Genomic DNA, 24,770 nt, shown 5'->3' on the forward strand with positions numbered 1-24,770 from the left:
AATATTTCTGATAAAGGTAGGTTGTGTACTTTTGTCCAACTGAGCAATCTTGATTTCATAAAATATACCAACATTTTAATGACTGATGATTAATATGCTGTAATACACAGTTCAAAATTAAAGGCTCAAATGCTGTACATGAGAGGTTAAGCTCCCCCTGGCGGTTTTACAAGGCGACGCCGGATAGTTAGTCACGTGACACACGTGAACTGCGTGATACCCCGGTGGGCGTGTCGCGGTATGCCGCGAAATACCTCACCCATTTTGAATGGCTGCATCTGTAGGTGTATTCAGTGATACTGTTCTCATAAGTAGTGTTACAGACACAAGTGCTGTTTAAAATAGCCATTTTTACAAATTCATTTAGCTTAATGTAGATTAATTGTAATGATCTAATCCAGTACTTATCTAACCTAAAAATATATTTCCTAGTAATGATACAATGAAGTTCATTGACCATTCATTCATCCTTGTTTCTAGTACTAGACTCTCCAAGTGAAGTCAATCAGATTTCAGATTGATAACATGGTGATAATGTTCTCTAAAATACATTATTAATAATAATTCCTTACACTTATATAGCTCTTTTCTGGCACATATTAAGCAGAAGCTTTTCTTCTATGCCAGTAAGGAACCACGTGTTTTGACCACCTTATCTACTGCCTTCAGTAATTTCCAAGGTCCATGCATGTGTATATTAAAAGGGCTAGTAAGACTTTTATGACCACTTAAGTCAAATCTTGCTGATTTAGTTAATCTTATAAATATATTTTTATATGAGAGATGGTAAATTCAGCTTATTCAAGCTTAAAATATTTAAGCTACAACAGCACTTTGTGATGCATATAGAGTTAAACTTCAATGGCCAGCTTAAGAATCATAAATTAATTTACGTAGAGCCTTTTTGGTTTAAAGCTATTCACAAAGCTTTGAAAAACAAAAAGAAATGAGATTCGTCTGAGACTTCGTATTTATATGGAACAATGTGAGGAAGGTGTTTAAATGTTGTGAATGTTTTGGAAACACAAAACAATTTTTGCTTTAAGCGGATAATTTAAACACAAAAATGCTTTAAATTTTTAATTGATTTAAGAAAATTTGAATTGTGATATTAAAAAAGGAGTATTTTAGTTTTACAGCCCAGTGAGCTCAGTAGATTTACTTTGATGCATCGTTTAAAACCAATTTACTGTGTCTGGTTAAAATTAAATAAAACCTCAACAATAACCATTCTTCTCAATTGTTGTGTTCTGTGTGTAGGAGGTCCTTCTCTGGATTTGGAAGGTGTCCACATTCGGGATATGGAGTATTGCATGACACTCGATGGCTTTGCAGTTGTCTTTGACGATGGTCGTCTAGGCTTCATCACTCCAGTGGCAAACAGATTTACTGCAGATGTAAGACTCCTTACATATCTGAATAATTTTATGCACCCATCACAATATTGTTCTAAAAGAATGGTCTAAGTAGAAGGCTGAACCAAGGTTATTAAGGTTTATTATTTTTACATCTGTTGACCTTTTGTATTTTTTTCCCCAACAACTACCAATGAATGTGAAACGTGAGTTCAAATGTGGTGTCCTGAAACCATTACTCAAAGTGATAAACACCCCTTTCCCCTTAAAACATTTCATTTTGTAATGTTTAATGTCAACATTTATTATATAAAATGGATACAGATGTTTTAATTGTCAGGTGAAACTTTAAGATTTTTTTATAAGGATTTCTTTTTCAATTTAAGTTTCAGTACTGGTTCTCACAAAATAAATTAGAAATCTGAATAACTTATGTCACATTCACAACCCATTGCCAACTAAATACCATATGGTAAGCAAAAGTATTTTATATATATTATATATTATATTATATACATTATACATATTATATATTACAAGTATTTGATGGTACATTATCATCTAAGTGTTTCATTAAACAACAAGAACAAAATTATTTTGGAGCAAAACTGTATACTGTCTTGGAAATTAGCAATATGTATGACATACAGTGCCTTGCGAAAGTATTCGGCCCCCTTGAACTTTTCAACCTTTTGCCACATTTCAGGCTTCAAACATAAAGATATAATTTTTTTATTTTATGTGAAGAATCACCAACAAGTGGGACACAATTGTGAAGTGGAACGAAATCTATTGGATTTTTGAAACTTTTTTAACTAATAAAAAAATGAAAAGTGGGGCGTGCAAAATTATTCAGCCCCCTTGCGTTAATACTTTGTAGAGCCACCTTTTGCTGCGATTACAGCTGCAAGTCGCTTGGGGTATGTCTCTATCAGTTTTGCACATTGAGAGACTGAAATTCTTGCCCATTCTTCCTTGCAAAACAGCTCGAGCTCAGTGAGGTTGGATGGAGAGCGTTTGTGAACAGCAGTTTTCAGCTCTTTCCACAGATTCTCGATTGGACTCAGGTCTGGACTTTGACTTGGCCATTCAAACACCTGGATACGTTTATTTGTGAACCATTCCTTTGTAGATTTTGCTGTATGTTTGGGATCATTGTCTTGTTGGAAGATAAATCTCCGTCCCAGTTTCAGGTCTTTTGCAGACTCCAACAGGTTTTCATCCAGAATGGTCCTGTATTTGGCTGCATCCATCTTCCCCTCAATTTTAACCATCTTCCCTGTCCCTGCTGAAGAAAAGCAGGCCCAAACCATGATGCTGCCACCACCATGTTTGACAGTGGGGATGGTGTGTTGAGGGTGATGAGCTGTGTTGCTTTTACGCCAAACATATCGTTTTGCATTGTGGCCAAAAAGTTCGATTTTGGTTTCATCTGACCAGAGCACCTTCTTCCACATGTTTGGGGTGTCTCCCAGGTGGCTTGTGGCAAACTTTAGACGAGACTTTTTATGGATATCTTTGAGAAATGGCTTTCTTCTTGCCACTCTTCCATAAAGGCCAGATTTGTGCAGTGTAAGACTGATTGTTGTCCTATGGACAGACTCTCCCACCTCAGCTGTAGTTCTCTGCAGTTCATCCAGAGTGATCATGGGCCTCTTGGCTGCATCTCTGATCAGTCTTCTCCTTGTCTGAGCTGAAAGTTTAGAGGGACGGCCAGGTCTTGGTAGATTTGCAGTGGTCTGATACTCCTTCCATTTCAAGATGATCGCTTGCACAGTGCTCCTTGGGATGTTTGAAGCTTGGGAAATCTTTTTGTATCCAAATCCGGCTTTAAACTTCTCCACAACAGTATTACGGACCTGCCTGGTGTGTTCCTTGGTCTTCATGATGCTCTCTGCGCTTTCAACAGAACCTTGAGACTATCACAGAGCAGGTGCATTTATACAGAGACTTGATTACACACAGGTGGATTCTATTTATCACCATCAGTCATTTAGGACAACATTGGATCATTCAGAGATCCTCGCTGAACTTCTGGAGTGAGTTTGCTGCACTGAAAGTAAAGGGGCCGAATAATTTTGCACGCCCCACTTTTCATTTTTTTATTAGTTAAAAAAGTTTCAAAAATCCAATAGATTTCGTTCCACTTCACAATTGTGTCCCACTTGTTGGTGATTCTTCACATAAAATAAAAAAATTATATCTTTATGTTTGAAGCCTGAAATGTGGCAAAAGGTTGAAAAGTTCAAGGGGGCCGAATACTTTCGCAAGGCACTGTACAGCAACTGCTGTATAACTAATGTGCCTTATTGCTAATCATTCTCAAATGATGGCAACTGTTACACACAGAGTAAAATCAACATCACGTTCTATGCAGTCTGGTTCCTACACAAATGTGTTAAAACTGCATAGTTAGTGACTCATTAATACAGTGCCAGATATTATCTTTCAGATTTTTGCTTTTAGTGATACTTGTTAGGATCAAACATTTAAAAATATTAATAATTCAAAAATAATACTGAAAAATGTAGAAAATGTTTCATCTACCTTTGCATGGGGCCCTGCAAATAAAGTTTCTCTTTTTGCTAATAAAGCAACACCACTTGACTTCAGCAAGTGCAGCTTTTCCCAACTCTTCTTATTCTCTGCCGATGTTCAGTAATTTTCTGTAGTGTGATTGTCCGTGAAGCAAGACACTGCATCGGTCTCCCTTAACAATCAGTACTGCACAATCATTTCTTTTCTTTCTTGTAGTGAGACATTTCTAACATTAACCGCTTTTGAACGCATGGTAAAGTGGGCTAGATGGTCAAGTAGAATTTTTAGCAAATGTGCATATACTGTTATTAAAAAAAAGTTATTAAAAGTTTTTGGTGCACATTATATTAGCCCTGAGTTAGACTTTAGGTTACCAATAAGGAAGATAATGGATTGTCAGAATTACAGTAGGTTCACAACTGTGTTGTGAATAGACATATACTTTTTAATTAGGAGTAATTTGGGTTTCAGTTCAGTCAGGTTTTCAATTATGCAAGTCAGGCTACCATTTTCTAGACTCAGGAGCTGATTTAATCTCCTAAATTTGGATTTATTCTCCTAAAAATGGTTTGTCTCTTCCAACATACTTTAAACCAAGCTTAAAGCTTAAAGCTTAAAGCTCTTCGTGGTCTGAAATACTAGCGGTTTCAGAAATGGAATATCCACTTAATTTTTCATTAAAAATGCTTTCATGATTGAAAAGAGATGACACATCTTTACATTTATGGATATCATTCTCTGGAACAAGCTTTTAAAGTAGATTCCCCAGGACCTGTCAGCAATCAAGTGAATAAGATGGGCTGAATGGCATCCTCTCATTTGTAACCTTTTCGACGTTTTTACAAAAGGATTTTTACAATTCTTACACAGGAACTTGGTGTCTTTTATGTTAAAACCTTCCTTTCAAGAGGATGACATATGTGTAAAGCAGATTCCTTAGTATTCTTCAAGAAACAGCTTGAATCAACAGCTTGGTAGCAGCAACCAAATGAGCAAGATTAATTTGATAGTCTCCATTAATTTGTAATAGTATGCCTTTACAAATAAGAACTGTGATTAGAACAACTGTGGTCTTAAAGACTGTAGCCTTTATTATCTTTTTATCTTCTAATTATCAATAACACGAATTATGCATAAGCATTGTGACAGGTACAGATGTTTCAGGACAAATTCCTTTACTCTTTTTATCTGACATTTTCATTCATAGAGATTTATGCTTTTAAATTTTACAGCTAAGGCATTGGTGTGTCTGTCAGCTTCCAACCTTTCCTGTCATTCTGTTGTTTCGATCTTGATGGCTTCTATAGTCTGTGCTAATCGGTCTCATCATGAAAGAAAATCAAGGTGAAAAATCTCTGGTTATCACTGAGCAATTCAGAAGAATTTTATTCATGAGTGTACGGATATCCTTGGCTCTTCCCTGAGTCACATGCAGTCGGAAGCTCATCTTTAATATATGAGAAATAAAATGTAAAAAAGAAAAAACAAGCCACTGATGGAAGTTTCCTCCTCAGATTAATTTAGCACAAGAATGTGTTCTATGATGTTGTGTTGTGGAAAATGGTCTAGAAGCTTACTCCAAGTGTGACTTCTCATGTACTCTGTCTTAGCAGCTACAGGGTGTGTGGGCGCCCGATGTTGTAGATGGCACATGTGTGGCAGTGAATAACAAGTACAGGCTAATGGCCTTTGGATGCGCAAGGTGAGTCCAAATAAAAATTTTCAAGCTTTGACTATTTTTATTCAAATGCATTATCCCTCTAACCTAAACGCTTTTAGCCAACAAAATGTCAAGCTTTATTTTTTATTAGTGATAAGCATTTTGTTGTGCACATAGGTCCTTTGGCAAAACAAACAACACTTTGTTAAAAACATAAAGATAAAATGTGCTTTTTCTAGCATGCTCAGTGATATAGCTGCCTTAACATGGTGTTGCAATACTGAGTATGTACAAGAAGCTATTCATAGTGCAAATTAATTTCACACTCAAGGACAACAACATCTGCAGATAAAAAGCTGAATTACAGCCTCCCCTTTTTTATGTGTTAATGACGTGAAGTACACATGGTATTCCTTATCATGTCATGTGTGACAATTTAAAAGCACAAACTTCTGACTCTAAAAGTCCCAACAGTGATTTGGAATTCAGAAAATATCTTATGTTGTGCCATTTTGTCACATGAGTCAATTCATTTTTCACCTCATGTTCTCAATGTGTGGTAGATGTGTTTTTAGAGTTGCTGCTGCCCAGTTCTAGCCAGAAGACCTCATACCAGCTATACACTGTTCACGAATCATCATGTTGAGATGACAAGAAATGGGTGAACTATGGAATGCAGTGTTTGTGTTTTGTGCTTCATGGGGGTGTTTTCAGAACACTTGAAAAGAATTATATACTTTGTTTGAGTTAAGTGTGAAAATAGCAGCCTGTTTCCTGTGTCTGTGGTATTTAAAAAAAAATTATGTATGTTTTTCCCCTACAAATAAAATTTATGTAAGGAAAATGGAAAAGACACATCATCGTAGTTTCTTGATCATTTGAATAAGATTTTTTTGTCTATTATGGCTGCCGTGAAAACTCTAAAATTGTGAAAGAAGCTTATCTTCAGGACATTCTAATAGTAAATATGAAGTATATAAAATCTTTAGCTGTTATAAATTATGACAAGGTGTTTGAATATTCATTTTTGTGTGCCTTGGAGAACTACTTTGTAGAGAAAAACATTTTTAATAAAGCATAATCCCAAAGGACCAGCCTCTGCATTTGTGACATGTAAAAAGCACAAAAACGTCTTAAAATGATATACAAAGTGGAAACTGCTAACAATAATGTAAGGATACTTTAATCCCCTCTGTTAAAAATGCCTTTAGTTCAGCGTTGTTGTCTTTGTAAATATTGGGAGTGAAATTGTAACTATAGTCATTTGCACACAGATGTCTAAAGTTGCTTTAAGAGATATGCCTTACAGTGCTAATGGTTTAGATATAGTCGATGGATTTAAGTTATTTCCAGCACAGTGGTGTGAATATTAATTACAGGACCTTGTTACTTGAATTTATTGATGTTAATTTTTTTTCTGTCTTATGCAGTGGCTCTGTTTTAGTTTACACGATAGACAGCACCACAGCATCAATGCAGCTCTCACACAAACTTGAGTTAACTCCAAAACACTACCCTGGTAAGTCCAGGATCTCTTTGTCTCTTCTGCAGGGCTTTGAGTTCATTTACACCTTCCACATATGTTTTAGTAAAATGTTATGCTCTTTGTTCAGGAGTCTATTTTGATTGTTTAAATGGCTTTTATTAAAGTATCTGTGTTATAAAGAAACATGAAATGGATTTGAGCTTTCTTTTCTTATGTTCATTTTTAACCCTTTTTAAAATCTTGAGTTCTGTGTAGCTAACCTGATGAATATGGTAGAGCATTGCCACCTACAGGTTATTGGTGACATAAAGCAGTCCTTTCTCAATTAAATCAGTCCAAGAATGAAGTTCAAGGAGGTAGCTGTATCAGCATGCAGAAAAGAAACACAATGTTTTAAGGTGTGGAAGTTTCTTCAGGTGTGGACACCTGAAGAAGGCTACACAGACAAAACATCTCTTTTCTAAATTAATCTCAAGACTGATAACCATGCAGATATTATTATTATTATTATTATTATTATTATTATTATTATTATTATTATTATTATTATTATTATTATTATTATTACCTAAGGCTGAATAAATTATATATAAAATTAAGATGTCAGGATACATTCTTTTTTTGCTTAGAGCTTTTTATTTGTGTGGCAACTCATATTTGCTTGTTTTTAATTCACAGAGCTATTAATGTATTATTATATAGTATTAATAGCCTCTTACATTAAAGGCACATTTCATTCACAATTAAATTCACATTCAATTTTTGTTTCTTTATACTCGTAGCTTTTAACTTAATAGTTATACATACCCATACATACTTCTAGCAGTAAGAAATGCTAGAAGTGAAACAATACAGATTTTTGTCTAATAAGAAGCTCATCCAACACAAAACACATGCAACGTCATACTGAGTTAATGCAAACAAGTGCAGTATGTGCCCAATATTGCTTTTTATTACAAAGATACTGTTGTATTTTTTGTGAAGTCCTTAAACAACATGTTCTGTAAATTATTATAAAAGTTTTCCAAAACAATAGGAGTAAAATAATTTCGGGCATTCTGATTAAAGATGATTACATGTCCAAAAGATAATTAGCATTAGAAGAAAAAACATTTTTTTTCTTCAAGCTTTAGTACAAAACATTAGGGAAAAAAATAAAATATTTCTTGTATGCTGCAGACATTTGGAACAAAACAGGGCCTGTGAAGCTGATCCGATGGTCACCTGACTGCAGCGTTGCCATGGTGACATGGGAGTGTGGAGGCCTTTCTCTGTGGAGTGTGTTTGGGGCTCACCTTATCTGTACACTTGGGGAAGATTTTGCGTGAGTGTGCCCTCTGTTTCTCTAGTGCCTTCCATGGTACCCTGTACTGTGTAACAATGGACTGGTTATACTTTTAATATTAAAACCTTAATCCCTGGAAAACCTAAATAAGTTTTAACTGCTTTAATTTTGACTTGGTTAACTCTGTCATGGGTTGCACATTGAGTACATTGGGTTGTTTAATTGGTAGTCTTTGGAAAAACCTAGTGTGTTCACACTAACACCTAAACTGACACTATTGAGAAGTGATTATATAATGTGGCTGCTAGATTGCCACTGTAATAATTCTGCACTGTGACTTTCATTGTTATATTGTTCTTATTTATTAAAGAATAAAGAAAATCTATTAAATTCTTCAGAGAACTAATATTCTAAATAAAGTGTAGGACCTAGTTTTACCTTTTTTCTTCAGTTGCATAGTACTCTGTTAAAACTTTTACTTTTACTCTGTTTTTCTTTTTCATAGCTATCGTTCAGATGGTACAAAAAAAGAACCCATAAGGATCATCTCTATGGTAAGTTGTTTATGGCTTTAAATTCCCCTTAAATAAAAAAATAATTACTCATATAACTACCCTGTATCATTAGATTTCTAAAGGTAAGTCGATGGGCCTCCTCAGGAGGAATACCAAGGTGCTGTTGTAAGTGGTGTGGTGGACCAGTTGCACTCTTTCCCCTGGTCCATGATATTCAAAATAAAGTGCTAGTATGGTAACAGTGCTGTGTGAGGTGCCATCCTTCTTCTGAGATGTTAAGTCAAAGATCCCATAGGACTCTTTTCTTAAGGCTTTTAATCCTGGTGTCTTGGGTAAAATTCCACTCTGGTGTTTTACAGTCAAACCTACCTAAAGGTTCTTCCTTAATTCAAACGTTGTGTCTAAGAGTGATTTAAGTGGGTTCTCTTGTATGTGGACAGCATTTTGAGATCTTTTTAGATTAAAGATGGATATACAGTAATTGTTGATATTAATGTGTTGACTGTGAGGCAAGTGTGCTTTGTTTTATAGTATAAAAACTGCAATATTTCAGATGCATGTAAAATCATGTTTGGATTAATATTAGCAGTAAAATTGTGGGAAGTCCCTACACTGCATTGTTCATAAGAGCATTTTAACTTAGTTCAAGAAATGCTAGAAGTGAAACAATACAGCTTTTTTTCTTGAAAGAAGCTCATCCGACAAAAAACTCATTAAATTAAAAGTAATAAGTATCACCTGTGGCTGTAGAAATACAAGCTTTTCTCAATGAGAATATGCACGTCTTCTTACTTATGCTACTCTATGTCACAGGTTTGAGTGTAGCAGGCAGTTAGAATATCGGACAATGCCAAGTTTTCTTTTAAACAAAAAAGCTATGCAGTTTGGCATTAGTGCTACATAAAACGTAACTTTCTGGGAGTTCTCTGTGTGAGTAAGCTTTTCTATTTCCTGCAGAGTTGGGGTGCGGAGGGGTACCACCTGTGGGTGATCAGCAGTGAAGGCGATCGGTCTTCAAGTAGTGAAACAGAGAAGAAAGACTGCTTAAAGCAGGGCAGCATTCTGCAGTTTCAGTTCATCAAGAGCGCCTTAACAGTTAACCCCTGCACAGTAAGTAAACAGCTCTAATTGCTGAAATGATGGAGCGGTTTTTATTCAATTCAATTCAAGCTTTATTGTCCCCTAGGGGAAATTAGTTTTACGGCACAAACACAACATAATGACAAACATCACCAAAAGGGAAGAGAATACAGTAGTGTTACAGGATATAAGAAGCAAGAGACAAGGTAGTTACTTTGCATTAAGAGTGTAATTGCAGTGGGAATGAAAGATTTCCTGAGTCTGTTGGTTTTACACCTGGGGGCACAGAGGATTCTCCCAGATGGGAGAAGTGTGAATTTGCAATGGAGGGGGTGAGACACAATCCATGATGATTTTGGCTTACTTAGTCAGCCTCTGTTTGTAAAGGATGCTTAAGTTGATTTGATTATTCCAGATAATTTTGCCACTTATTTTCACTAATTTACACAGCCTATTACAATTACCGGTACTTATGTTGCCAAACCATCAAGTGAAGCAGTATGTTTAGACACTTTCATTGAATGATTTGTAGAAAAGTGTAAGAATAGTTTTCTGTACCTTAAAGTAGCTAAGTTTTCTAAGAAAGAAAAGTCTCTGTTGGCCTTTTTTATAGATAGTGTCACAACATTTGTCCCATTTTAGGTTTTTGTCAGTGACCAGTCCTAAGTACTTATAGTTATCGTCAATTTCAACAGGCTGACCATCAATTATAGTGGGTTGATGGGGTGTGGTATTTTTCCTAAAATCAATTACCAGTTCCTTTGTTTTTGAAACATTTACCTTTAGGGAGAACTCGTTGCACCAGTTAGTAAAATCATTTAGAATGGGCCCATGATGGTATTCAGGTTTGGTGCGTCTGTCAGCTTCTTCTGTCAGTATTTTTCTGACCTATTTAGCATTTTAAATCTAAAGTTATTTAACAATTTATAGTAAATTTAAATGAAGTATTAAAAAAAAATCTTCAGGGTGATTCTGCATTTTGTTCTTCTCAAATCGCAATTTTGCTGTAGACATTTTAGATTTTTAAGTACAAAATATAGCAGATACACTGAGTGTCCAGTTTATTAGGTACAGCTGCCCTTCCTTGTAATTGACTTCTCAAATGTTGACAGCATCATAATATATGTGCAGACAATGCTCCTTTATGCAGTAAGGCTGGTATCTACAGTGCCTTGCGAAAGTATTCGGCCCCCTTGAACTTTTCAACCTTTTGCCACATTTCAGGCTTCAAACATAAAGATATAAATTTTTTATTTTATGTGAAGAATCACCAACAAGTGGGACACAATTGTGAAGTGGAACGAAATCTATTGGATTTTTGAAACTTTTTTAACTAATAAAAAAATGAAAAGTGGGGCGTGCAAAATTATTCGGCCCCTTTACTTTCAGTGCAGCAAACTCACTCCAGAAGTTCAGCGAGGATCTCTGAATGATCCAATGTTGTCCTAAATGACTGATGGTGATAAATAGAATCCACCTGTGTGTAATCAAGTCTCTGTATAAATGCACCTGCTCTGTGATAGTCTCAAGGTTCTGTTGAAAGCGCAGAGAGCATCATGAAGACCAAGGAACACACCAGGCAGGTCCGTAATACTGTTGTGGAGAAGTTTAAAGCCGGATTTGGATACAAAAAGATTTCCCAAGCTTCAAACATCCCAAGGAGCACTGTGCAAGCGATCATCTTGAAATGGAAGGAGTATCAGACCACTGCAAATCTACCAAGACCTGGCCGTCCCTCTAAACTTTCAGCTCAGACAAGGAGAAGACTGATCAGAGATGCAGCCAAGAGGCCCATGATCACTCTGGATGAACTGCAGAGAACTACAGCTGAGGTGGGAGAGTCTGTCCATAGGACAACAATCAGTCTTACACTGCACAAATCTGGCCTTTATGGAAGAGTGGCAAGAAGAAAGCCATTTCTCAAAGATATCCATAAAAAGTCTCGTCTAAAGTTTGCCACAAGCCACCTGGGAGACACCCCAAACATGTGGAAGAAGGTGCTCTGGTCAGATGAAACCAAAATCGAACTTTTTGGCCACAATGCAAAACGATATGTTTGGCGTAAAAGCAACACAGCTCATCACCCTCAACACACCATCCCCACTGTCAAACATGGTGGTGGCAGCATCATGGTTTGGGCCTGCTTTTCTTCAGCAGGGACAGGGAAGATGGTTAAAATTGAGGGGAAGATGGATGCAGCCAAATACAGGACCATTCTGGATGAAAACCTGTTGGAGTCTGCAAAAGACCTGAAACTGGGACGGAGATTTATCTTCCAACAAGACAATGATCCCAAACATACAGCAAAATCTACAAAGGAATGGTTCACAAATAAACGTATCCAGGTGTTTGAATGGCCAAGTCAAAGTCCAGACCTGAATCCAATCGAGAATCTGTGGAAAGAGCTGAAAACTGCTGTTCACAAACGCTCTCCATCCAACCTCACTGAGCTCGAGCTGTTTTGCAAGGAAGAATGGGCAAGAATTTCAGTCTCTCGATGTGCAAAACTGATAGAGACATACCCCAAGCGACTTGCAGCTGTAATCGCAGCAAAAAGTGGCTCTACAAAGTATTAACGCAAGGGGGCCGAATAATTTTGCACGCCCCACTTTTCATTTTTTTATTAGTTAAAAAAGTCTCAAAAATCCAATAGATTTCGTTCCACTTCACAATTGTGTCCCACTTGTTGGTGATTCTTCACATAAAATAAAAAATTTATATCTTTATGTTTGAAGCCTGAAATGTGGCAAAAGGTTGAAAAGTTCAAGGGGGCCGAATACTTTCGCAAGGCACTGTACCGAACATGTTTGTGCAATTCAGAGGGACAATGGGCAAGACGAAGATTTAAGTGACTTTGAAACCAGTGTATCAGGAACAGCAGAGCGGTCCTCCTGTGGTTGGAAACAGACCATTGATAAATGTGGCGGACAGAGGCTGACCAGGCTTGTGCAGAGTAACAGATGGGCTACAGTCAGTCAACTAAGAACTGAGTACAACTAGTCTAAAGAACACAGACACCAGACTCTGGAGGATTGGAAGAACATCACCTGAACATCACCTGGTCTGGGTTCCTGCTGTTTCACACTGATGGGAGGACAGGATATGTTCTGCACTGTTGACGCCCTGCCACAAGGGTTTGAAAGCCCTGGAATGACTCAGTGAACGTGACAGTGAATTCAGCGTAAAGCAGTGGTCTTCCCAATCACCAAATCTTAATCCAGTCAAACATCTTGAACACAGTGGAATAAGCAATTCAGTATTCAGACAATTTCACAGTTTTCACATTTTTTGTCGCATTTTAATGACCCTTTGCATTAGCTATTAATATTTATTATATAACTCCAGCAGTCAAACATGGTGGTGGAAGCATTATGTTATAGCTCTGCTTTTCATCAGAGGAGTCTGGGAAGCTTATCAAGATTGATGGGATCATAGTTGGAGATAAGTACTGGCAAATCTTAGAAAACCTGCCTAAAATAAGGACAAAAATTGACCTTTCACCAGGAAAATAATCCAAAGCTACACTGGCTTCAAAATAAGAAAGCCAATGTCCTTGAATGGCTCAGGGAAAGTCTTGATTTTAATCCTTTGAGAATCTATCGAAAGACTTGAAACCTGTGCTTAACTATTCCCTAAGCAATTTCAGAGAGTTACGGCTAATCTGCCAAGGAAAATGGGTAAAAATCACATTAAGCCGGTGTTTAAAGTTAGTGCAGATTCATTCAAAATGACTTGTAGCTTTAATTCAGGTGGGTAGCTGCGTCAGCATGCGTAGTCTGCAAAGGAACAAGAAATAGGTTTATTCCATGCTGAAAAGAGAAGAGAGAAAACAATGTTTCGACTGTGAAGCCTTCTTCAGGTGTGAGAAATACAGGGCAAGCAGCAAAGATTAAATAGCACAGAAGCTAGGAGAGGGGAGGAGGCAGGAGGGGCAGAGGAAGTGCAAAATGGGGAAGGGTGAAGAAAGGTGTGAAGTCAAAACCTGCATGAGAATAGAGAAGATTACATGAAAATAAGTTGCTCATTGAGAAAAGGGGGTGGTGTGAACCTAGTTTCAGGATGAGTTTAGTTTCCATTGTTTTTGTGCTATAGTTGAAAAACCCTTCTTTGAAAATAGAGAGATCAGTGTGATCATGGCCATCTGAGGTGAAATGGGAAACCACGGGCTTGGAGAAATTGTTAATCTTCAGAGCCCAAACATGTTCTCTGAAGCGGTCCCCTAGTCTCCTTCCTGTTTCCCCAACGTATATAGCTGGGCATTTTTTGCCAGAGATACAGTAAATGAGGTTGCTGGAGGTACAAGATGTCGTCTGGGTGATCCAGAATTGACCTGAGGGTCCATGAACGAGCATGTTGTTAGATATCTATTTGCAGGTGATGCAGCGAGTTCTGTTGCAGGGGAAGGTGCCTGGTGGGGATGATTGCCGAGTGCCGAGTGCGGGAGCTATGAACCAGACGTTTATGTAGATTAGGTGGTTGGAAGTATGAGATGATTGGGTGGTTAGAAAAAAGGGTACCGATGGAGGGATCGCCCTGTAAAATGGAGTAGTTGTTAATAATGGTCATGGGGATAGAAAGTGTGTTAGAATGGTAGGGAAGCACAAAAGGATTGCGTTTCTGAGACCGAGAGTTCCTGGTCGAGTTGATGATCCGTGGGCTGTCTTTGGCCCGGGTGAGGTATTCTCTGTTGATGGGAAAAAAATACATTTTGAGTGCTTGGTTCTGGAAATCCATGTTGTCACTGCAGAGTCGACGTAGCCTGAGGAACTGTGAAAAAAAGGTTTTTGTGAGAGTTAGATGAAAAGAGCTGTACAGGAGATAGCTGTGTGAATCTGTGGGTTTGTAATAGACCGAGGATGAGAGTCATGGATGGTTAACAGATAAATTTTTGTCTAGAAGATATGTTAACTGTGTATTTGAGGGACAGGTGAGAGTTAGTTATCCAGGATTGATGCAGGCTGTGCTCTAGCTGGTCATAAGAGCATGTAGCAGCACCGACGCAGTCATCGATGTATCGCTTGTAGAGGTCAGGGACAAAGCCAGTAAAGGAAACCAAGAAGCATTCTTCTACCCAGCCGACAAAAATGTTGGCATAGCTTGGTCCCATCCAGGTGCCCATGGCGACTTTCCCCACTTAGAGCATTCAGGTTTTGAACAAAATATTACGTTTAAAAATGTATACAAATCATTGTTTCACACAATGGGATGCCATTGGATGGGTTTGAATACTTTTTGAAATGCTTAAATTATGGTTAATGGGCAAAAGGAAAGAATCTTGCCCTTTGGCTCTACTTTCTGATTTAAATGTTCATGTTTCCTTTTTCTCCCCCAGAGTAACCAGGAGCAGGTTCTGCTGCATGGAGAAGATCGCTTGTACCTGACGTGTGGGGATCATGCCCAGGCTCATAGCACCAGTACAGAGCACAGGCTGCCCAGAGAGATGAGCCCTCTCCACACCTCTGCTTCGGTATCTCAGGGTTTAAGCACTTTACTGGGACACAGGCATTGGCATGTAGTCCAGGTAATCCATTTACTGCCGAGGTCTGGTTTCTATAATCTGAATGTGCTAGTACATGTAAATTATCTCAGCATACATTCATTAAATTGCATTTCACAACTGGCAGCCCACTGAAGCTCAGCAGGTATGAGCCTGGTCAATACCTGGATGGCAGAAGTCCTGGAAAAAACTAAGGTTACTGCTGGAAGGGGTGTTAGTAGTGTCAGCAGGGGGCACTCATCCTGCGGGTTATGTGGGTCCTGATGCCCCAGTATATTGATGAGGACACTATACAGTAAATAGTAATGTCTTTCAGATGAGAGATAAAACCGAGGTCCTGACTCTCTGTGGTCATTAAAAACCCAGAGTGTTTCTCGAAAAGAGGCATCCTGGACACATTTCCCATTGGCCTTTATAAATCATGGCCTCCTAATCCCATCTGTGAATTAGCTTCATCACCCTGTTATCCTCCCCACTGACAGCTGATGTGTGGTGACCGTTCTGGCGCACTAAAGCTGCCATTGGATCATCCAGGTTGGGCTGCCCATTGGTGGTGCTGGAGGAGAGTCCCTTTTACCTGTAAAGCACTTTTAATTATTCTTATTAAATTGAATTTTATATATATTTTTTTAAACAAGGAGGATATTCAGTAACTGGGCTTTAGCTTTCATTTTCAAGCTTACGTTTTAGATTTTCTCAAATCCACCCCAACTAGCCTTTCATTCTTAAACAAAAATCTAAAATTAAGAATCTAAGGCAGGTTGTTTTAGATTTTAAGTTGATAATTCACTGACAAATTAATAATGTTGCGTGTATTACCTTTTAAATATTTTTCTTATTTTCCTTGTAGATTCACAGCACATATCTAGAGAGTAACTGGCCAATAAGGGTGAGTCTCTTTCTGTCTGTACTACTAGTATTGATCCTTGTACTGGAATGGAAATCCTCTTGTTGTACATGTGAAGAAGAGTGTACAGTGTCTTCATTTTAGAGTGTAATGTCTGTTTTGACAGATGAACAGGACTTTGTGGAGGAATTCTCTACAAGTGCTTTTCGTGGCACTGAAAAGTAATATTGTCAATAATGTGCTCTAGCAGGTGCTGCTTTTTAGAGGTTGAATTGAGGGTCTGTCTCCACTGTGGAAATCACCTGTTAATCTTAAAAGAATTAAAGTAACTCTTAAAAGTATTAAAGAAATACTTTAATGAGAGGGCCTTCACATCCTTGTGCATTGTACTGTGTTCAGTGAAATGAGTCCTGCACACAAAGAGGAGCTGGATTTTCTGCCCTAGTACGCCAAGTGCTTTTGATCTCATTTCCCCTTTCCTGTAAAGATCCTCAGTGTTTCACAGACTTCTTTTGCTGTTCTTATGCTTTTTGCAGTTTGCAGCCATAGACACACTGGGACAGTGTGTGGCAATAGCAGGGAGATGTGGGTTTGCACACTATTCCTTATACACAAGGAAATGGAAGCTGTTTGGAAATATTACCCAGGTGGGAGTTTTTTTAGAATGTGTTTGCTCACATCTTGCTCCTACAAAATGTGTTATCAAGGGATCCATAAATATAAGTTACATCTTTTTTTATGTTAGAGAGCACAAATTATTTTTCCACTGCACAATTAACAGTATAATGTTTTTCAGTACATGCTGATATTGGTTTCACTTGCCAAATTAGAATATTTGTGTACAGTCAAGCCTGGAATTTCTCTAAGCAAAACAAGACATAACCTGTATAAATATCAAGGGTGGCATTGCATATATTGAAAGTACAATGAAACAATTTAATATATTTAAAACACAATATGTATGCTTATATATCTCCAGTGTTTGGGTGGATGTATTTTTAAAACATCTACTTTGCAGAAGCTGAAGAGCTCTAATGTTAAAAGTGAAAAAATTCTGAAATAATTGTTTGCACATTTGTCCACCTCTGTGGAACAGGATAAATGTGACCCTTTAAAAAGCATATAACCACAAGTAAATTTGGTTGACTTTCAATCTGTGCTGAAAGCGTATTTGCTTTCCACAAAACCACCACAACATCTGTAACAAATAAATACTGCCTTTATGAGACAAAAATAAATGCAAATTAAATTAACAAAATCTTTGTTCACATTTTGGTTTTTTTACACTCAATGCATTTCAGTTTTACACACTGCAAAGCATACCTACTTAATAAAAAAATAAGAATATTCATGAAATAATAACAGAATTACTCTTTGAGATTATCTTATTTTCTTCCACTTCAGGAGCAAAATATGATGGTGACTGGTGGTTTAGCATGGTGGAAGGACTTCATTGTAATTGCATGTTACAACTTAATTGACCAACAAGAAGAGGTAAATTCTATTGGACAGTAGTGCATTTCAAATTCTAGATGGTAATTATTACAGATAAGAACATGTTTGTATTGCATTCATTGAATGTACAGCAGTTTTAGCCACAAGGATCTTACAGAACACTATAAGATGTCTTTGGCTTTGAAAATGAGACTTGGAGAACTCAATGCATTATTACATTGGTTCTCTCCTTAGTTTTCACTGTAAAAACTTGAGTTTTATTATTACCAGTGTTAGTAGCTTTGAAACTTTCAACTCTATAATTATTTTCTTCTTGGCTTCCTTTATGAAATTAGGTGTTACTAACACTCAGATTTTATCATATATTTTGCTAGATTGTTTTTTTTTCCAATGGAGTCTCATATAAAAAAGAAACGTGTTTTGTGTGATTTCTCCCTGGATTTAGTTAACTGACTAATTTTAAGCAATATTATGAGATAATTTACTTGAGATGTCTTTTCTCTTTTTAGCTAAGACTTTACCTGAGGTCCGCTAACCTTGACAACGCCTTTGCCAACATAACCAAATTGCATTCAGATACACTATTGCTGAATGTGTTCCGGAACATGGTGATCTTGTTTAGGGCAGATTGTTCCATCTGTCTCTACAGCATTGAAAGGAAGCAAGACAGGTGTGTTTCTGTTTAAAAATGAGCCTCTACTGTAATGTAATTGCTCATGTAATGTCCACCTGTTTATGATATCTGGTGTACTTTTCAGCCCAAACCCTACAGCCAGTGTTGAACTGCTTCAGGAAGTGTCAATGTCCCGCTATATCCCCCATCCTACCCTGGTGGTATCAGTGACTCTGACATCTGTGAGAACAGAGACAGGGATAACACTCAAAGCTCCACAGCAGGTAACATATAATTCTGTACAATGATATAGTGCTCTGAAAGCACTTGATATATAGGAGGTAATTCTTTTTTTATACTTTGTATAAGTACAGTGGTGTGAAAAAGTGTTTGCCCCCTTCCTGATTTCTTTTTTTTTTGCATGATTGTCACACTGAAATGTTTCAGATCATCAAACAAATTGAAATATTAGACAAAGACAACACAAAATGCAGTTTTTAAATGAAGGTTTTTATTATTAAGGGCAAAAAAAATCCAAACCTACATGGCCCTGTGTGAAAAAGTGATTCCCCCCCCCGTTAAAACATAAATCAAATGTGGTTTATCACATCTTTGGAAAGCTGAGTTCAATTTCTCTAGCCACACCCAGGCCTGATTACTGCCACACCTGTTCTCAATCAAGAAATCACTTAAATAGGACTTGCCTGACAAAGTGAAGTAGACCAAAAGATCCTCAAAAGCTAGACATCATGCTGCGATCCAAAGAAATTCAGGAACAAATGAGAAACAGAGTAATTGAGATTTATCAGTCTGTAAAAGGTTATAAAGCCATTTCTAAAGCTTTGGGACTCCAGCAAACCACAGTGAGAGCCATTATCCACAAATGATGAAAACATGGAACAGTGGTGAACCTTCCCAGGAGTGGCCGGCCGACCACAATTACCCCAAGAGCGCAGCGAAGACTCATCCAAGAGGTCAGAAAAAAACCCACAACAACATCCAAAGAACTGCAGGCTTCACTTGCCTCAGTTAAGGTCAGTGTTCATGACTCCACCATAAGAAAGAGACTGGGCAAAAATGGCCTGCATGGCAGAGTTCCAAGACGAAAGCCACTGCTGAGCAAAAAGAACATAAAGGCTCGTCTCAGTTTTGCCAGAAAACATCTTGATGATCCCCAAGACTTTGGGGAAAATACTCTGTGGACTGACGAGACAAAAGTGGAACTTTTTGGAAGGTGTGTGTCCCATTACATCTGGCGTAAAAGTAACACAGCATTTCAGAAAAGGAACATCACACCAACAGTAAAATATGGTGGTGGTAGTGTGATGGTCTGGGACTGTTTTGCTGCTTCAGGACCTGGAAGACTTGCTGTGGTAAATTGAACCATGAATTCTGCTGTTTACCAAAAAATCCTGAAGGAGAATGTCCGGCCATCTGTTCGTTACCTCAAGCTGAAGCGCACTTGGGTTCGCACACCAGCAAGTCCACCTCTGAATGGCTTAAGAAAAACAAAATGAAGACTTTGGAGTGGCCTAGTCAAAGTCCTGACCTGAATCCGATTGAGATGTTGTAGCATGACCTTAAAAAAACGCTTAAGGCTCGAAAACCCTCCAATGTGGCTGAATTACAACAATTCTGCAAAGATGAGTGGGCCAAAATTCCTCCACAGCGCTGTAAAAGACTCATTGACAGTTATCGCAAACGCTTGATTGCAGTTGTTGCTGCTAAGGGTGGCCCAACCAGTTATTAGGTTTAGAGGGCAATCACTTTTTCACACCACTGTATATACCTTGGTTTCGCTCAGAAGCCACTGTGTGTCTACAGTCCAAATCCATTGGTGAAAAAGTGAGAAATTCACAAATTGAATTAAGGGGAGACTTTAGGGAAGCCAGATTGTTTGAGACCATAGTGGTATGGCAATATAGTTGTGTCTCCTTACTGACAGGCTACTGATAGAATATATTAGATTGGGAAATACACATACAGAAGCAGCCATTCAAAATGAGCAGTAAAAACCTGCGGTACAGTAACCAACTCGCAGGGCAAGTGATTGGCTGGCCAAAATGACCGACAGGGGCACTCGTGGTGCATTGGTTGGTAGTGAAAAGATTTAATCATTTAATGTCTTTACTGTGCACATTTCAATCCGCTTAGTTTTGAATATTTATATGGAATTTTACCACTAAAGGGAAATTTTAGTAGCTGAGCATAAAAAGAAGGGGAGCATAACGCATCTGAAGGTCATAAACGATATTAATTTAGGAACATAAACATTACTGTATGTACATAAACTGTACTGTGTATGGCTGGTCTTGATAGTTTAAAGAAAAAATACACACCAGTCTTCCATTTCTCCCTAAACATTTTAAGCATGAAAGTTTTATGAAACGGTACCCAAATATGTGATTGCTGTATAGAATGAATTTTAATTTTTAAAAATTATTTAACACGAAAATTAAGCTGTTTACATCTTCCGCCTGAGAACAGTCACCCATTGCTACCCAACGTAGAAACACAGCCACTAACTAGCAAAGAGAGGACATTAGCTAGCCAATATGATAAAGAAATAAATGATTATTTTGTTTATTTCTTTTGCACATTTATTTGAACATTTCCATCGATTGTACAAGCACTTGGAAACTGTCCAATCCCTAGTTCATCAAGCATTTACCGGTCTGGTGCCGGTCTGTGTCTTCTAGGATATAATGCCAGCGAACTCTTGTTTTTATGTCCACTATAACTACGCTGGGCAAACGTTCTGAGGTCAAATTCTTCCAGCACGGGGGTACCTTTAAAGCGGAGACCACAGCACCGACATTTTTTGGCGCACCTTCTCTTTAAAGCCCTGGCCAAATATGAAGACAGTACGTACAGTTATAATTCAAACGGAATTAAAAACTACACATCCCAGTTACCATAGTGGTGCTTGTGATCATTGCGTTTAACCAACGAAACAGGGTGAAAAATCAGTCACATGACTTTGGGGCAGAGTTTCTAAAGCTTAACCTATCAGCAGCAAAGCGAAATTTACATGATAGGCTACCTCAAACTGTCAGTTACACGACTGTGTATGTCGCTTAAGCCACTCCTATTTGGCATTTTAGTTATGGAGGCGAGAAGACGCCCCCCCCCCCCTCTGGGTGTCTGATTTGCCGCCATCTTTAACTGTTCGGTGTCCGAATCGGAGTAGCTACGCGTACGAACTAAAGTTCATCCCAACTACAAAACATATATTTTTGTGGTAGGAGGGCGCAAAACATCAGTATTTACTGCTATTAATTACTGTACGATTTATAGTTGAAATCTGAGCCTAGATATAAAGTTAAAATCTCGACAAAGCAATGTAGGAAATACAGAGAAAAATCCTTTCTGACATCTAAAATCAGTTTCGATCAAGGTCTCTAAAACGAACAAGAAAAAGAGGATTTTCGGAGGGCAATTACGCGGTGTTTATATAGAATAAGTGATTTATGAGCAATCTAATTTCTTGTTCGTTTAAAACAGTGAAATGTCAGCTGCAAAAGATCGCACCAGAAACAGCACTCTCTCTGTCTGTCATAGACGTTCAGGAAAGGCTGAATGAAGTCATGTCAAGTACAATAATTCGGTGATCAATAATAACAGTTGTAGGACAGTATATAAGGAGGATAAGGATTTTGAAGTTGACTCGAAATCTGATAGGTAACCAGTGCAAGGACTTGAAAACAGGTGTAATGCATCCCTGATAGGATTCTTGCTGTCATATTCTGAACATATTGAAGATTGCTCAGTGTGGATTTAATTTCCCCAGTGAACAGGATGTGCATTTATTAATTCTAAAAAAAAAGCCTTTCTTGATTTCTCTAGTTCTTAGTTTCTCTAGTTCCCTTTAAAATAAACTATTATTCCACAATGCAGAGTATTACATGGCCAGTATTTACACATGATATTTGTGATTTAAAGAAATTAACACAAGCAGCTTTTGGAGATTTAAGTGTTGGCTGAGTTATTGCAGGATAAAAGACTAGAGATGTTGGCAAGAAGAAGGTAATTTGGGGAAAGCTGAGGAATACACTTATAACAAGATCACTTCCTAATGGGATTAGGCATACTTTTGATGAAGATGATGAAGTTAACAGACTATATTTTTACATAGATACTGAAATAAGGATTGTATTTTAGATTATGTGTAGTTGCTGGCATTGAACTGTGTGTTGGATGTACATGAATTGAAGGAATGGGCAAACATAGCTGATGCGGATCCACAGAGCCAGCATATTAAGATGTTTATAATTAGAGGCAATTTGTTTAAATAACTAGGTATGGATACTGATGTGCAAGAGAGGTGGAAAGGCTGTTTCCTTAAGCCAGCACTATAAAATATTTTATTCTCAGTGAGATGCTGCCATTTCATAGTGGGTTTCTAACACTGTGTATAGTTCCATCCACACAGTGCCTTTACTTCCATTTCTAATCTCTTTATCCAGTACAGAGGATTTGGAGCCTATCCCAGTAAGCAACGGACACAAGGCAGAATACACCCTGGACATCACAGGACATCACAGGACAGACAGACACAAACACACACACACCAGGGCCAGTTTTCCCGTAACCAATTAACTTACCAGTATGTTTTGGAGTGCGAGAGGGAGTCATATCACACATATGGAGAAAAACCATGTAACCCAGAGAGAACATGTAAACCCCACACACACAGGATGGCAGGAATTGAACCTAGGACCCCAGTGCTGCAAGATAGCAATGCTAACCACTTTGCCACCATTATAAATGGATGGATATCTTAGTTATCTTTCTAGTTCACAGGTTTGCATGCATAATTTAATTTTGGAAGCCACTGAGACATCAGGTACTACTGTTGTATTTATGAAAAAGAAACAAAACAAAAAACATACTAACAACTGTGCCATCCTACTCCTTAGTTAATACATTTTATTATTCAAAAACAGTTAACATTGTTAGCAAAATATTTTGAATTATATTTAACCCTATTTTTTCTTTAGTTTTGTATTTAACTTATTATATGATAGTCAGACTTAATGTATATTTGAACAATGAAAATATATTTTTACAAGATTTTACATTAAGCACTTAAAATTAATATGGTTAATAATAGTAAACTGTAACATGCTGTAACAAGATCGGTTAAACTGCGAAGAAAATGCTTTCAGAGAAAATGTTTCAGGTGTGAAGAACATAGATCTCCAATGCAATTTCAACCAAACCTGTTCCCACACACCCTGCCCCCACTACCATTAGAATATACACAAAGCACTGAAATCTTTCGAGCTAATGATCAGGTGACCCGAGAGAGAGCGAGAGAAACACCAAGGGGTGCGGAACCAGGGAACTATTTACATGGAAAACGGGCGATCTCCCCAGACTGTCCGCCCGTTTCACTGTTACCTGGATACCTCTTTATTTAGAACTCACTAACACTGATTTTTAGTTTAGAAGGATTCAAGTAGGGTTTTAGATGAAAGGCAGCGACCTCAATCAAGCCCAAATCATAATTGAACCCATTAAGAGCCTACATTACATTTTAGCGTTTCATTCTGAGCAGAAGACCCTCACACCTGAAGAAGGGGGAGGTGTCTTTCGCTGGAAATCTCGCCTGCTTCTAGTTTACAACCGGAGTGCTGGCTGTGACGAATTAAACCGGTTTCACAGGTTTCAATCACAGACCATGTGACATGGGAGTCAGGAAACTAACACACAGCGCCACCGGATTTGATAACGCTATAAAAACGCTATAAAATAATGTGACTAGGCACAGAACAAGTTTACAGCACAGTACAATAATAAATGCTGACCATCACTTTAGAAGCATAAATTGCCTTACACTCAATTTAAACACAAGCTGTCTTTAGCCCTCTAAGCTGGTTCATACAGAAATGTAGAGATCCAGGCTCAGAACACACAGCTTCATTAGCGAATACATATGCAGGACAACTAGAGAAGACATTTTACAGAGGATGGATTTTTAGAAACATCCCATCAGTGACATCACTGAAGTCAACTCCTAGGTACTGTAACTGTCGTGTGGATAGTTTCACAAGAATCAGACAAAAGTTTAAGCATCGCTTGTTCTAGATAAAACTGCAAAAAAAAAAACAATAACCCATAATGTACTTCTTTGCGGCTCTGTTTGCCAAATCATATATTCACAACGTGAAATCTAGAAAATAATATTACGTAACCAAAATCCGCAATATGGAAACAGAAACTGTGTAATTGTTGATAGATGATGTACTCGTAACATTTTTTCAAGACGAACTACAACATTTAAAAAATGACTTGTATGTACTTGATATCTCTAATCAATCCACGGGTCCCAGCACAAAACGAAACTAAAACGCATACCGTTTCACGCTTCTTATTAGTTGCTCAAAAGTAATTTGACCGTATGAAATGCATAATATAAACCTAGAAACATATACGT

General features: G+C 37.8%; 1 protein-coding gene across 2 annotated transcripts in view; it reads left to right on the forward strand.

Annotated features, from left to right (window-relative positions):
• Window positions 1-24,770, forward strand: part of ric1 (RIC1 homolog, RAB6A GEF complex partner 1) — a 132,292-nt gene that overhangs the window by 89,310 nt on the left and 18,212 nt on the right. Inside the window, exons 6-17 of one of the 2 annotated variants that reach the window (XM_006627000.3) lie at window positions 1,261-1,397; window positions 5,504-5,595; window positions 6,984-7,072; window positions 8,219-8,363; window positions 8,830-8,878; window positions 9,797-9,949; window positions 15,252-15,440; window positions 16,267-16,305; window positions 16,800-16,910; window positions 17,668-17,757; window positions 18,228-18,388; window positions 18,477-18,615. In XM_006627000.3, coding sequence (XP_006627063.2) covers window positions 1,261-1,397; window positions 5,504-5,595; window positions 6,984-7,072; window positions 8,219-8,363; window positions 8,830-8,878; window positions 9,797-9,949; window positions 15,252-15,440; window positions 16,267-16,305; window positions 16,800-16,910; window positions 17,668-17,757; window positions 18,228-18,388; window positions 18,477-18,615 — 1,394 coding nt within the window. The remainder of the gene's footprint in view (window positions 1-1,260; window positions 1,398-5,503; window positions 5,596-6,983; window positions 7,073-8,218; window positions 8,364-8,829; window positions 8,879-9,796; window positions 9,950-15,251; window positions 15,441-16,266; window positions 16,306-16,799; window positions 16,911-17,667; window positions 17,758-18,227; window positions 18,389-18,476; window positions 18,616-24,770) is intronic. The other variant, XM_015338093.2, reaches the window with a different exon arrangement.

The sequence above is a fragment of the Lepisosteus oculatus genome, chromosome 3 (genome assembly GCF_040954835.1).
Source record: "Lepisosteus oculatus isolate fLepOcu1 chromosome 3, fLepOcu1.hap2, whole genome shotgun sequence".
Taxonomy (NCBI): Eukaryota; Metazoa; Chordata; class Actinopteri; order Semionotiformes; family Lepisosteidae; genus Lepisosteus; species Lepisosteus oculatus.